At 42.7% G+C, this 14,515-nt stretch overlaps 1 protein-coding gene across 5 annotated transcripts in view; it reads right to left on the bottom strand.

Moving 5' to 3' along the window:
* The window catches only part of ALDH1A2 (aldehyde dehydrogenase 1 family member A2), a 342,743-nt gene that overhangs the window by 7,792 nt on the left and 320,436 nt on the right, over positions 1-14,515 (bottom strand). For all 5 annotated transcript variants that reach the window (XM_073801066.1, XM_073801068.1, XM_073801067.1 and 2 more), the window contains 5 exons: positions 5,850-5,952; positions 4,010-4,194; positions 1,901-2,065; positions 1,061-1,218; positions 675-749 (listed from right to left, as the gene is read on the bottom strand). In XM_073801066.1, the coding sequence (XP_073657167.1) occupies positions 675-749; positions 1,061-1,218; positions 1,901-2,065; positions 4,010-4,194; positions 5,850-5,952 (686 nt within the window). The remainder of the gene's footprint in view (positions 1-674; positions 750-1,060; positions 1,219-1,900; positions 2,066-4,009; positions 4,195-5,849; positions 5,953-14,515) is intronic.

The raw sequence follows: 14,515 nt of genomic DNA on the forward strand, positions 1-14,515 counted from the left end.
CCAGAAGCAGGCATGATGGGGAATAGGGAAAACTGCAGAGCTCACAGCTGCAGCAATTTTGCTTTGGGGAATGAAAATAAGCAAGAAATCTAGGTTTTTATGGAAAGTCTCCTCATTTTGAATGTCAGGTAAAGGTTTTTAAATGTTATAAGGAAAAAAAAAAAACCAAAACATTTCTCTAAGCCAGATTTGTCCCTGGGTGGGCAGTTGGTGACGTCTGTTTTAAACATGCCAAACTCTGTTTTGTGTCTGGACTATTCTGTAGTTGCTATGCCTTCATGCCTTTGTTCTTGCTATTCCCTCTACCTGGAATGCCTGCTCCTAAGAAACTGAAATGTTATTTCCTCTGTAAAGTCTTCTGTGACCTCATCAGGCAAAATTGATTGATTTTTCCTCTGTACTTAACAAGATATTTGACATACTTGCATAATAGCACCTATTACATGGAATTATTGGTACATGAATTTTTCTCCATTCCCACTTAAGGTAAGGGTATTATTGTGTTTTATTCATCTTTGTAATGTGTGCTTTGCTTATACATTTATGTTTTCAACCAAGTGTTTGTTTAGTGAATGGATGAGAGTAAGAGAATTCACTGATGCTGTTGAGTGCCCCTCTATGCTGCTATTCGCAACCCTGTTTCTCTTCAGGCACCAGCAACTTTGGACACTTACATTTCTCTCCCATTTCCAGACATCTTGAATCCCCCAAAGGGACTCTGGGCATTTAAGGCATTGTAACAATTGATCCTGAAAGAAGAAAACATGGTACTGTTAGTGTGTATTCTGCTTACACAGAAACAATAGCACTGGCATGATATTTCTTTTATAAGTTCTATTTTTTAATTCCTTTTTCCCCACATGAAAGTTTTATAATTTAAGATTGACTTTGACTTCCTGATCTACCAATAGGAAGTATCCCTTCTCAGGGTGAAGTCTTCGGTCTCCCCCATCCTTCCAGAGCATATGCTTTTATTTCACGCAGGCTCTGGAGAATTACAAGCCCCCTCCCACCCTCATGGAATGTGTTATGGCCAGAACGAGACTGACTCTGGTCTTACCAAACAGTCCCAGCTTGCATTGCAGAAGACACCGTGAGGGCCTTGTTGATGTCATTAGTAAAGACAGCTGCTACAAGTCCAAAGTCTGAGTTATTGGCTCTTTCAATAACTTCATCCATAGTCTTAAACCTCAAAATTTCCTGAACGGGCCCAAAGATCTGCAATAAAATAGGTTGACCCAACATGGTTGCTTCACCATCCTTTCACCTGTTTTCTATGTTTTAGGCAAGTTTATTCTGCCTTCATCATTTAAATGATGTTTAGCTTTAGCAAAACATAACTGTAAAAATATCCCAAACTTTCCCAGAATAAGATTACATAAGTCTACCCTTAGAGCTTAACTCCTCCGCTCCCCCGCCCTGCCTGGCAGCACTTGATTCCACAGTGTGTTCTAAAGCTGTGTTCTCCATGATCCCCCAGGCACTGCTCCAGAACTGAGAACTACCGCTCTGGAGAGGTGGCTGATCTGCAACTGGTCCTCTCCTGCAGAAGCGCGAGGATGCTTGGGTGCTTTCTATTTCCTGATTAACAGCCTAATGACCCATATTTGGGGGAACTGAACTGTTGACAATGTATCACTGAGACCAGTGATTGGCTTTTATGATGGTTCTGTTGGCCAATAACAATTAAGATCATAAAGCACATCACCTGGCCTCCATCTAGCTTGCTTGCCTCTTTGTCTAACTTCTTTCTTGAAACTGGGGATTTTCATAGCCATGTTTATTGCTATTGTACAATGTATATAAAATACAAAGAACTAAACCTCTAATATTGTCTACTAGAAATGCCCTGGAAACCATCCCAAGGAAGATGTGGCTGCTGTTAAAAACTATGTGATACCTCCTCCTTGGCGATCCGCATGTCGTCAGTGACGTTGGAAAACACCGTGGGCTCGATGAAAAACCCCTTTCGGCCCAGCCCTTTGCCTCCACACTCCAGCTTGGCGCCTTCGGCCACACCACTCTGGATGAGTTCCAGGATCCTGTTGTACTGTTTCTTATCAATCTACAGAAGAAAGTGCCTGATGACTCCAAGTAAAATCTTCTATGAAAATGGAAATAAGCATGTGCTCAAGAATCTCTCTCATTTGTGATTTTTGGCCAAAGCTTCATTATACCTAGTCAAATCATATGGAACTGCTGTTAATTAACCATTTTTGACCTATGAAAAAGGGTAATTTTGTATGGTTCAACCTAATACATCAAGAATTCCAGTGAATGCACTGCTCTGATGATACTGACAAGTCATAAGTACCAGTTCAAGAGTTAAGCAATATTTCTAAATGATGGAGATACTGGCTAATTGATTATTCACTGTTTACATAAGTAAAAATTAACCTTATAGACAAATGAATATCGGGGTATATTTTTATGGAACTACTGTTATACCGTCAGAGGAAAGGATTAAGTTTAAAGAGTGAGAGCTAGCATCCTAGTCCATAAAATAAGGTCATTCTCGCCCCCCGCAAGTCCCCAAGTTATAGACTTATCACTCAATTATTATGGTAAATAAAAAAGAAACCTACATTCACCTGGGTTTGAATTGCTGTTACAACTTCAATCTTCTCTCAAATGGTCCCAAAACTAAGGAGATATTGCTTCTTATCAGGAAAACCCATGCTCTAGTGATCCAGATGAGATCTGGTCTACATATTCCTTTAAAAATTCTCAGTTCAAAACCAGAGTTCTAACTGGAAATATACCTTGATGACCACGGAGAACCTGCAGAGCTCAAGAGTGCAGCCAGCAGGGACCTTTGTGGCCCTCCTCATCCACCACAGTGCATGAAGCATTCACAGTAAGAGAGAACTATATGGCAGAAGAGAGAGCAGACAGCTCTCCATTCCCTACACAATTACAAACTGCACGTGGTCATCCCAGAGTAGGTCAGGTTGGTGGAGAGAATCCTTGGTAGCTGGTAAAAGTATAAATGGGTTTCTGGGAATGAGAGATACCTGCCCTCCTTGACTGTGGCACCTGTGGGGATGTCTTGACTCCAGCAGTTAAGGACTGGGACTGGGTTCTAGTCAAGATCCATCTTGCCATGCCTGGGTCCTTTTTTGGAGCTGAGAGACTCCAACCTACCCCCAAAGTTCAAGATATCCTTAAGGCAATCCTAATCTCTCGGTTTTTCAAGGATAAAATTTAGAAACAGAAAGAGAAGCACAAGATGTAAGCAAGCAATGCCTCACTGGCTACATTTCCAGCCATGAAGACAGATGAGGAAGAAGAGTAAGGGGTCAGCAGAAGAAGGAAGATGATGCTTTGTCGGGTTCCACCAGGGTGTCTGGTTTCTGTGTTCATAAGAGATTAAGTAAAGAAAGGGCATGTCCAGGACATGGAAGCAACCTAAGTGTCCATCGACAGATGAATGGATAAAGAAGATGTGGCACATACATGCAATGGAATATTACTCAGACATAAAAAGAAACGAAATTGAGTTATTTGTAGTGAGGTGGATGGACCTAGAGTCCATCATACAGAGTGAAGTAAGTCAGAAAGAGAAAAACAAATACCGTATGCTAACACATATGTATGGAATCTAAAGAAAGAAAACAGGTTCCGAAGAACCTAGGGGCAGGACAGGAATAAAGACACAGACGTAGAGAATGGACTTGAGGACACGGGGAGGGGGAAGGGTAAGCTGGGACGAAGTGAGAGAGTGGCATGGACATATATACACTACCAAACGTAAAATAGATAGCTAGTGGGAAGCAGCCGCATAGCACAGGGAGATCAGCTCGGTGCTTTGTGACCACCTAGAGGGGTGGGAAAGGGAAGGTGGGAGGGAGGGAGACACAAGAGGGAGGAGATATGGGGATATAAGTACATGTATAGCCGATTCACTTTGTTATACAGCAGAAACTAACACACCACTGTAAAGCAATGATACTCCAATAAAGATGTTTAAAAAAAAAAAAAAGAACGGGCATGTCTGTGATTTCTCTACCTGGGGTCCCTGCTCCGTGGTGGGGTCAAAGGGGCTGCCCACTATGCGCCTCTTAGCCCGCTCCACGCTTCTTCTCACAAACTCTTCATAGATGGACTCCTCCACAAAGATGCGAGATCCTGCAGTGCAGCACTGGCCTTGGTTGAAGAACACACCCTGGTGAGCCTGCTCCACGGCATAGTCCACTACAAGAGGAAACAGCCATGCTCTCAACACTGCTTTGCCTGTGGAGGGGCCTAAGGGACCGACCCTCTTCCCTCCCCAAAGCCCCAGGTGTAATGTCATGCTCACCACAGAGCAGAACTGTGAGCAGCCCAGTGAAAAGCACTGGATTGAGAACACAACTTGGTTCTAGTTCTAACCAGACCCTGACGTTATTGGCTGTGTTAACTTGGACGTCTTCACTTCTTGGAAAACGTTTCTTCTGTAAAAAGAGGGATTAGACCGCGTTATCTATAACAGGAGTCTCAAACCCCAATAACCAAAGGGGCTGTGTAGATAACAGTAAAGCAATGTGACAGAGACTCAGAAGGAAAGTACTACCTTTGGCTGTTGCTATGCATAAACATAGCCCAGGGTTGCCAGATTTCCAGTTTTAAGAAAAAACGGAAACCAATATTTTGTGTAATACTTAGAAGTGAACATAGCCATACCTTGCATTTGGCCTATAGACTGCCAATTTGCAATCCCTAATCTATAGGACCTTGCAGCTATACTCTTAATTAGTATTTTGGCAAATTAAACTGTGACAGCAATGATCGTCTTTGAAGACGCTCAATTTCCTCTATATTTACATGGAATTGTATAGTAGCATATGGTAACTCGTTTTCATCTCGTGTGAAAATAAGAGATACTAAATAATACTCAATATAGTATTAATAAATCTGGTGTCTGCTAGTTGCTAAATGACTCACTGACTGAATGAATCAATGTACTGTCGGTGCAGTGCCTACACCTTAATAGGAATTTAGGTACAGAATCCTGATCCTCTTGACAACTAGTATACAGCTGAAGCTGAACTTGCAAATTCCAAGCTGGGGCTGAAATTCAGGCAATGTGCTTTCTGTTCTCTGATCTCTCTAGTAGTGAAATTGAGGAAGCAGTGCTGCCTGGCAGGATGTGAAGAAGAAAAAGGATGACTGAAAGAGGTTTTGTAATTTCATTCCCTGGCAAGTTTTTCCAAACATGAGGAGCACACCCGTGCAGAGTGGACTAGAGAGCGTCCTGCCTGGAGACATGGGGTTTCTAGGTTATAGCTCTAGGCCTCTGTAGAGTCCTACTGCCAAGGTGTAATCACCTCCAATTTAGGTCTATTCATACACAACTGACCATAGTGTGTTGTCAGCCTGACTAAAAGCCATGGGGGCAACAGAAAGGCGTGGGGATGGCTAAACAGAGAAGGGGGTGTGTGTTTGGGACAACGTTGGTAGAGCTAGTGAACTAAAAATTTTTAATGATCTACAAAGCCACCAGGCATACATGAGACGTTTCAGGTTTCTCGAATCTAGGCAGAAGTTACATTTCCAGTGTTCAGAGGCTTAGACCACTGCTCTTTCCACTATACAATACCAACCAGGCCTTCACCTCTTCTACCCTATTTTACAACAACACAGAGTCAAAATGGCTTATTATGTCTAGAAAACAAACTCTGATTGTCAACTGATAAGTGGTCTTTACCAATATCATTTTGTCCTTAAAAGGAAGGGTCTAGATTTTTCTCCTTGAATGCCACTTAGCTTCAAAGACCTTTTTCTTAGTGTCCTATTGAAAGTGGAGATAATAAAAGTGAGCACCGCAGGCCAGTATGCCAGGGCATGTAAGAGATCTGTGGTTGACTTACAATCAGCATCTGCAAAAATAATATTGGGACTTTTCCCTCCAAGTTCCAGAGTGACTCGTTTCAAATTACTTCTTCCAGCTGCTTCTTGGATAAGCTTTCCAACCTGAAAGAAGGGAAATGGAGAAAGGTTTTGCGCACCTTGCAGTTGAGACCGTCAGTGGCCAGAGCCAGCTGTGGGCAACAGTGGGACACAGCAGTAATGGATCCTGCAGGGCAAAGCACCCACCGGATACACAGGAACGAATCTGTGGTCAACTCGCGTGGACAAGAAATAAGTCAGTTGGGATGCAGGTTAATGTCTGTTCTGAAGTGAGCTGGAAGACTGCTTTAGTATCATGATGGAAGGAGCAAGGAAAAGGGAGTTAAACCTGGAATCTTAATCACTGAAAGATTTCTCTGAAAGACAACTAGCAAGCACAATGTAACTAGAGATTTTCCATCACTGCATTGTGGCTTTTAGCTTTGGACTCTGGCCTCCAGAAAAAAGCCAACTGGCTCCACTTGAAAGACATGATGAGCGTAAAACAAACTCTTTAAGTGCCTCCAAAAATGCCAGGTATGACTTTAATCACATGGTCCAAATATATATATTGATGTGATACCTTTGCTTCTGCCTAGGGCTATAGTAAAAGGATTCCAGAAAGCTGAGGATCTGTCTTTATTTGTGCAGTGCCTATTTATCTAGAATCCAAGCAAACAGAGGCTGAGTTTGAAGAAAGCATTTCCCATTGTGTAGACTCACAATGCTAATAAAATTGAAAGCGTCAAGATGGAAACACGGATGCAGCGCCTAGAGCCCCCTTTCAAGGAAGAACGCACTGCCTCAGTGACAAGGAATGCTGTCAGCTCCTTCAGAGTCACCTCAGCTGAAAAGAGCTTCCTTGCCCAAGGGGACGCCCTCCTTCAGGTGTCCCACATCCACCGCCGGATGGTGGCGGTGGTACCACCAGGCAGCTCTGAGAGACCACGTCTGCTCCACCACAGCCAGGTGCTTGGCTGAGGCCATCAGGCCTGCACTGCAGCTCAACTTCCCGTCGTGTCAACTGCCCTTTGGCTGGGACCCCTAATAGATAACCTGCATGGCAAACTCCATCTCAGAAACCCCTTCCAGGGCACCTGGCCTGTGACAGGGTGCTGCCCTACTGGAGGGCAGAGGTCACTCTACGGAAAGTGCTGGGCCACCCTATAGCTCTTATAGGCAGTTTGCCCTTGTTGAGATGAAGACTGCTACTTATGCCTGGAATCCTACTGAAAATAAAGTATTTTAAAAAGCTGGGGAAGAAAAATGCTAAATATATGCTGGACCCCTCTGGTCCCTGCCTGCGATCCTCAGGAAGGATGGGTAACTCCTCAAGCAGTGTAGTAGAGCAGTGGTTAAGAGAAAAGGCTCTGGAGCCTGGGTGGTTTTTTTTTTTATTGATTATATCACTTAACGACTGTTTGACCTTGGGAAATTTTTTATCTTCTCTGAGCCTCCGTCCCCTCCTCTGTAAATGGAGCTAGAAACAGTATCCACCTCAGAACTTAGGTGTCCTGAGGATGAAGTGATTTAGGGTCGACGGCCCTCAGAACCCAGACTGGCACGCAGTAAGCGCCTGCACCAGTTAGCCGCGCGCAGGTATGAGAGGCCAGGGCCCCTTCTTCCACGCTGGGCGCAGAGAAATGGACGTGGCTGTAGGGGGCAGAACCTTCCAAAGCAGGTCTCCTCCCAGGGCCCCTCCACTCTCTGTGCGTGTCAATTACCTCAGGAAAACCCCGAGGAAGCCCTCTGACTTGCCACCAGTCTCCAGTATTGCTCATTAGCTGGGCTAAATGCTTTACACGTTTTTATTGTTACTCTACCTCGTGCCAAAACATTTTTAGAAAATATACTCTCGTTCTGAGGAAATCTAACTTTGGTGAAAAAATAGTGATGTCTCTGAAAGAGGTAAAATTAGAGTCTCTTAGATGCAGAACACTGTTACTCATCAAAGGTTTAAGAAACACCAACATCTGGCCCTAAGGATTAATGGGCAGACGTCAGCCCACAGCCAGACGGCCCTTCCCCACTGGGCCGGCTTGTCTCTCTTCGACCTCAAGGTAAACCCCCTAGGAAGATGGGCTAATAAAGGTCCCATTCTCAGGCAAACATGCTCTCCTGCAAGAGGAAAGTATGGATACACAAAGGAAACGAGAATCTGGCCCTCCATCCTGGCAAGAGAACAGCAGTCAGGTAAGATTAGGACTGAAGCCTGAGACCCTAGCAGAGGGGAACCCACACGAGGGCAGCAGGGCAGTAACACCATGGGGCGTCCCTGAGGAGGCTGTCGCCTGCAGCTGCCTGTTCTGAGCAATTCTACTGTGCTTGTCTCTCTCTGCCCTGAGGAATCCATATCAACTGAAGGGGACTCATTTCAAAGTCCAGGAAGATAAAAAGACAAGTGCTTTCTCAAAGAAGATAATCACTGGACATCATGAACATTATTATTAATTATATTTAAAAAACTAGCATTTATTGAGTTGGTTTATATCAGACATTTACATGTATTCATGCATTTAAGCCTCTCAAAAACCCTACGAAGTAGGTATTATCTCATTTTAAAGAATATTAAACTCAGGTTAGAAGTCAATGGATGTTACCAGGTTACCTGGCAGTTACACGCAGAGTCTGCTGGACTCTGTGCAGGTTGACTCCAGGGCCCAAGTGTGGATCACTTCCTCTCCTTCCCGTAACCTCCTCCCAGCACTCTGCCTTCCCTTCTATACTTACTGAGCACCTAATGCATGCCACATACCACCAAAACCTTATCCCTGAAACTCCAAATTAATTTAAAAGTGAGGAGGAATATCACTTTTTATAGACACAAATAATGATCACAGTTCATCAGTTACAAAAGGTATATTCTGCCTTCAGACTGACATTTGAAAAACAAACAAAAGCAAGGAGAAATCACGGGTTTTACACATAGGAAGATGCTGAATAAACGTGTGGAGTTGGTAAAGAGAGTGCCGACTCACTAGCATTACATTTCTGTTAGCTCTGCTCCCTGACATTCATCAAAGTGCTCTATGGGTTGATATTTGTTGCATTAGGAATGTTGTCCAATGATTAGTATTTTCATGGCTACAGTAACTATACAAAAATCTTGCTCAGTCTATGGTCATCAGAGAAGAATACCTAAAGAATAATTTTTCCTGCAGGAATGCTTTGCCATTTTTTCCTTAGAAACCAAATTCGTGCTAAACACCGAAAGGCAAATCTCACATGAATAATGATTTTCCTTTTCATCTTTGGAAGAAGGTCAAGTTGCAGCCCAACCTCAAGAAAGAACTGGATGTGTTATGCTACAGGAGAACCACTTCCATCTGCAGTGGCCTCAGGACAGGATACTCTGAAAAACCCCAGTTGTTCACCAATCCCCTTCATTCCACACTTATTCCTGGTTCTCCTACTACGTGCCAAGTGCAATGCTAGGCACAGTTCCTCATCCACAAGGAGCTCACAGCTCAGAGGATTCCCATGTAAACCTAACAGGTGTTCAATAAGTACAGAAAAATCTGGGCCTGATTTAATATTAGATCTGAACAGTGAAATCATGGTTGTGCAGCATTTTGTTATAACCCAGAGTCAGGCTCCTCTGGGCCTCACCCACAGAAGTGGGCTAGGTGTAAAAATCTTCATTAATTATGTGATTGGGTATCATCATCTGCCTTCCCATGATACTCTCAGTTTGCAGGTCAGACTCTCTTTGGAGAACATATTACTACTCATGAATTCTCCCTGCGCGTGGAACGAGGTTAAGTGACCCTGAAGGGAGGGACTCCTCACTGTTATTACCATGAGGGGGAAAGAGACAATAGGAAGAATAGATGCAACTCCAAAGCAGGGAATTCTTAACAGGAAAGAGTAATGTTCAAAAATAAAGAGCTCATGTGAGAGCCAACTCTTACAAAATATGATAGGTCCTGTGCAAACCAACCTAAAATATTACTTGTACAAATCCCATGCAAAGGTTTCCAAAGTTAAAATCTATGGGGTAGGAAAGTCCAGGAAAGAATGAAGTACAGACATGAAAGAAAGGCCTGGGATTAAGTGACCCATCTTAGGTAGAAAAGTAGTAAGTTCCGCGGGGATATGAATGTGCTACGCCAGTCATATTTATACACGACTACAAGGTGGGAGCATGAGGTGAGATAAATGAGGCTGCCAGGATGCACAGGTCTTCTGAGTGGTTCAAGTCAACAGGGGTGGACTTCGTAACACCAAGCCCTATTCTGATAAATAGGCAACCTGTGAGATAAAACAGAGAAATACACAGTTTGAGAAATTAAATCTTGTATGTAAACACAGATTAAATAGAATAAAGCACAGAGAACAAATTTTGACCAAGTTCATCATTATCTTTTTTTCCAAATCAGAAAAGATTTCACAATATACTCTTATTATATACATCCTGTCCTATCTCTGACAACCTAGCTAATTATAATCATAACCAGGTTTATGGATGACAGTTCGGCCCACAGGAGGGAGAAGACCTAGTTACTATAGGTTCTGGCTTGGCCTCTAACTAACCTTTGATTTGGGGAAGCCACTTCACCTCCTTGGGCCTCGGTTTCTCCAACTGATGAACGAAGACACAAACCAAGCAGTTACGCTGGCCCTTAGCACCCCAGTTAGTTGGAAGAGTTAAAAAAGACTCAGGGCCCCTGCTCATTCTGAGAGTCTGTCCAGAAGAATCCAATTCTTCTGGATTCTTGTTGTCTTACTAAGCAGACCTCGCTTTTCATAGAGGCACCACAGCTGCACTGAATGGTAGATAAACCTGATCTTTTTCGGTTTCCCACAAAGAGCTCATTATGAAAGAGTAAGTGATAATGTTCCTATCATGGGGTGTCTTAACTTGGCACTCCCTGCAGAGTCTCTCAGCTGTATCTGTGTACCTCAAACAGGCAAGGGCGAGGAACCAGGGGCTCGCCCACACATAATGGAACTGGGCTAATTCTCAGCAGGAATGTTGGCACAAATCAACTCTGACTCCCATCCTCATTCTGAATAGTCTTCACGATTGATATCAGGAGTATCCCTGGAAGAGCCACAATGTACCAGAATCATGCTCACAGCAATGCAGCAGGGTAGGAAATGCAATTTGGAGCTTTGCATGGAAAATAATTAGTTATACAGGACAAAAAAGACCATGGAAGGCTTTCCGTGCCCTCTTTATTCAAGGCTGTTGCTCCCTGAACAGAGTTTCTAAAGTCTGGTAAAATTTTTCTTTTTATTCATTAGTTAATTACCCATATTTCTAGGATGGGCTTCTTCTCAGAGATATTTCTTTTTCTTGATCAGTTAAGTATACATATTGGGGTGGATTCCTTCTCAGAGATATGCCACCTTTTTTAAAAGATGGAAAACTCTCTAGTAGAGATCTCAGTAAACAGGTTGAAGATGAATGCTTTTTCCAATATATTTTCCTTTCTTAAACCCCAAACAGATTGACTCTGTGCTTCTTTCCTCCTCTCCTTTCTTGATTTTCATTGTGCTACTGGTTCTATGATAGAAATAGAAATGCCCAAAATATGTATAATTGGACATTTCTTGTCTTTCTGAAATATCCAGAAATAACAGACCAAATCAGTCTTCGCAGATCTGCACCAGAAAGTCACAGGACCAAGGCATCTAAGCAGTTCCTTTAATTTAAGGGATAATAGCAATTTCAAAACTTTGTGAAATTCAGATTGTGAAAAACAATGCAACCTCTGACTATGCTTCCAGCCCCTCTCCTCCACCACCATCCTCACCACCACACACTCATCACTACAGCACATGAAACCACTTGCCCTTCCTGGAATATGACCGTGTCTCTGTATTAGCTGTTTCCTCTGCCTGAAATGTCTTTCCTCTCCTTGCTTACTCATTTTTCAGCCCTACCTTTGCCACGTCCTCTGAGAAGCTAGCTTTCTAGATCCACCCTGGCTATAGGGTTTGGTTTTCCCACTTTTCTGATCCTACATAACTCTCATACTGCTCTTGCTTAATTAGCTGTCTTCCCTACCAGATTGACCGTCAGCAGAGGGACTCCTGTGCACGCACATGCACGCGCACGCGCACACACAGATTGTCAGCAACATTTGATGAGCCAATGGGCCAGAACAGGACACCTGCTCTTGAAGTCTCTGGAAATCAGAGACTATGAAGTCTTCAAGGAAACAGAGGTGAGTGATTAGAACACAGAATGCCTATGTCCAAGGCTTTTGCCTTGACACCACTGGCAGAATGATTTTGAGCTTTCCTCTTCTTACTTATCTTTGGCTGAAATTTCCACATCTTTAATGAAGGGGATGGCTTCATGGTTCTGACATGACTGCACGTTGGAGCTCCCGGAGCACTTAAAATCATTTTCTTTGTCTGGGCTCTGCCCCCAGAGATTCCGATCATCTTCGTCTGCAGTGGAGCCCGTGGGCATGGGTAGTTTAATGTGCTGCTAGGGTTAAGAACCGTGGAATTAAAGAATCCTTAAGGGCGTTTCTCTCATACTGTCTCTAACCTTTCATCGTTGGTTCTGTTTTCCAATGGTCGAACATTATCATTTATTGAGCACCTATTTTGTGCTGCTTGTTCTCACAAACATTATTTAATTCTCATGGTGATCCTGTGAGGTAAGAATTATTACCCCATTTTAGAGTTGAAAAAAAGCATGACTCAGGTCAAGAAATGACTTGCTGACAGGCACTCACTGAGTGGCAGAGGCAGGACTGCTTCTCTTCTCCAGATGTTCTCCTGGGGTTATATACCCTCTGCTATGAGCAGAATTCTGACGGCTAAACACACCATCCACAGCTAACACATATTCCAGAGCGACTGCCCTGTACCCTTAGCCCTCCTTCTGTTACATAAGACTCTCCCTTTTAATCTCAAATAAATTTTAAAAAATCAAGATTTTGATTTTGGGGGAGGGGCTCTGCTTTGATGGGAAGAAGCCTGGAATCCTCAAGTCAAAGGTACTACATGTCCCACTAACCAGGTGGACTAAACGGATGGGCTTCTTAGGATCGGTTCATTCTCAGCCTGAGCTCTGAGGAGATAAATCTACTGCAGAATGAATCAAAGAATCTCAGCTAGCAGGCAAAGACTACAGCATACTGTTTCCTATTCTTCAGCACTCAAGGTTTTATTTAAGTATTAAACAAGAAAAGGAAGAAAGCACATAATTTAAAACCTGTACATCCAAAGGTTTTGACACAACAAACTGGTATTTTTCATTCAAATGCTGGATAGTTTACTAATGGACTCATACAACCTTAGAAAGAGGCTTATAAGTTGTTTTAAAAAAAAATAACAGAAAAACTCTAGCAGGCCACTTCTCCCCACCTACAAAGAGGGGTGAGGCTACCCAGAGGGGAGAGCTGACCTGATTCATTACTCAAGCAGCAGAGAGGGTGTCTGTATCATGTAAGATGACATTCATCTCACTTAGGAAATGAAAGGAGAACCCTGGCTGCGTAAATTAGAATCAGTGATAATACAGCTGTTAGCTACAAACATTTGTTTGGCACAGATCAATCCGGACACTCCTGTAGTTTGCTTTGATGGTCCCTCTACTATCTTGTTGACTAATGATGAAATCATGGTTTGTTAATTTAACTGAATAAAGAAAACATCATACCAAGCAAAATGCAAACTGTTTTCCTGTACTTTATTGAGGTTGTTTATTTACTCTGTGCTTATAAGAGCCCTTTTATATTCACTTATCAAATATTTACATTCATTGCTTATGTATTTAGCTGCATAAGGAGAAATTAATCCTATCTTTGAGTAACTTTGTTTTCTTTTTAAAGGCCTTTTGCTAAAGTAAAATGGAAAGCAGCCACCTCAAATAAGCTTCTTGTTGCTGACTGTTCCAGACATTTTGTGATGTATAAACAGGTCCCCTCTACTAGGATAATCATTACTGGAGCCACATTCAAATCCATATTTAAGTGGCATGTACCCTCTGGAAGAACCTATACGGTTTCCCAAGTAACCTACAAAACTAAGAGAGGGTAGATAAATAAAGAAGTAAAAAACTACAAGCTGTAAAGGGGTTTGGTGATTACATGATCATTAGATTTGCCTGTGAAAGTTCTCCACCTGCCACCATTAATATAATTATAAGGTGGCTTTTGTAGTCTAGTCAAATACTTCTCCCTCTGGTCCTCTGTTATCTGTCAATGATATCATCCTAGAGAAGAAACTTGGAGATACTCAAGATGCCACAGGATTTGTTTCCCTCCTAGTGAATGTAAACCCCTCTAGAGAGAGAAATATCAATAGACTCCACCAGAAAACTTTAGGTGAAACTTGCTCTATGCACACTGCTGTAAGCTATCTCACTGTGTGAATGTTCCTAACAGCAAAATACTTCATTGGGCCACCTTCCGTCTTATTCTCTTTCCCCAACTCTCCCTTCTCTCTCAGCTCCCCCATTGGATACCTGCATTGTTGAAGATAACATATTTAGTTGTTAATATTCTTCCTGTGAAGATAAAGAATTTCCTGTGTTATATAAAGCAACAGTGAGATAGCACTATACCCCTGTTAGAATGGCTAAAATTATAAAGACTGACCATACCAAATGCTGCTGAGGATGTGAAGGAGCTAGAAGTCTAATACATTGCTGGTAAGATGATACACCCACCTTGGAAAACAA

The sequence above is a fragment of the Tursiops truncatus genome, chromosome 2, assembly GCF_011762595.2.
Source record: "Tursiops truncatus isolate mTurTru1 chromosome 2, mTurTru1.mat.Y, whole genome shotgun sequence".
Taxonomy (NCBI): domain Eukaryota; kingdom Metazoa; phylum Chordata; class Mammalia; order Artiodactyla; family Delphinidae; genus Tursiops; species Tursiops truncatus.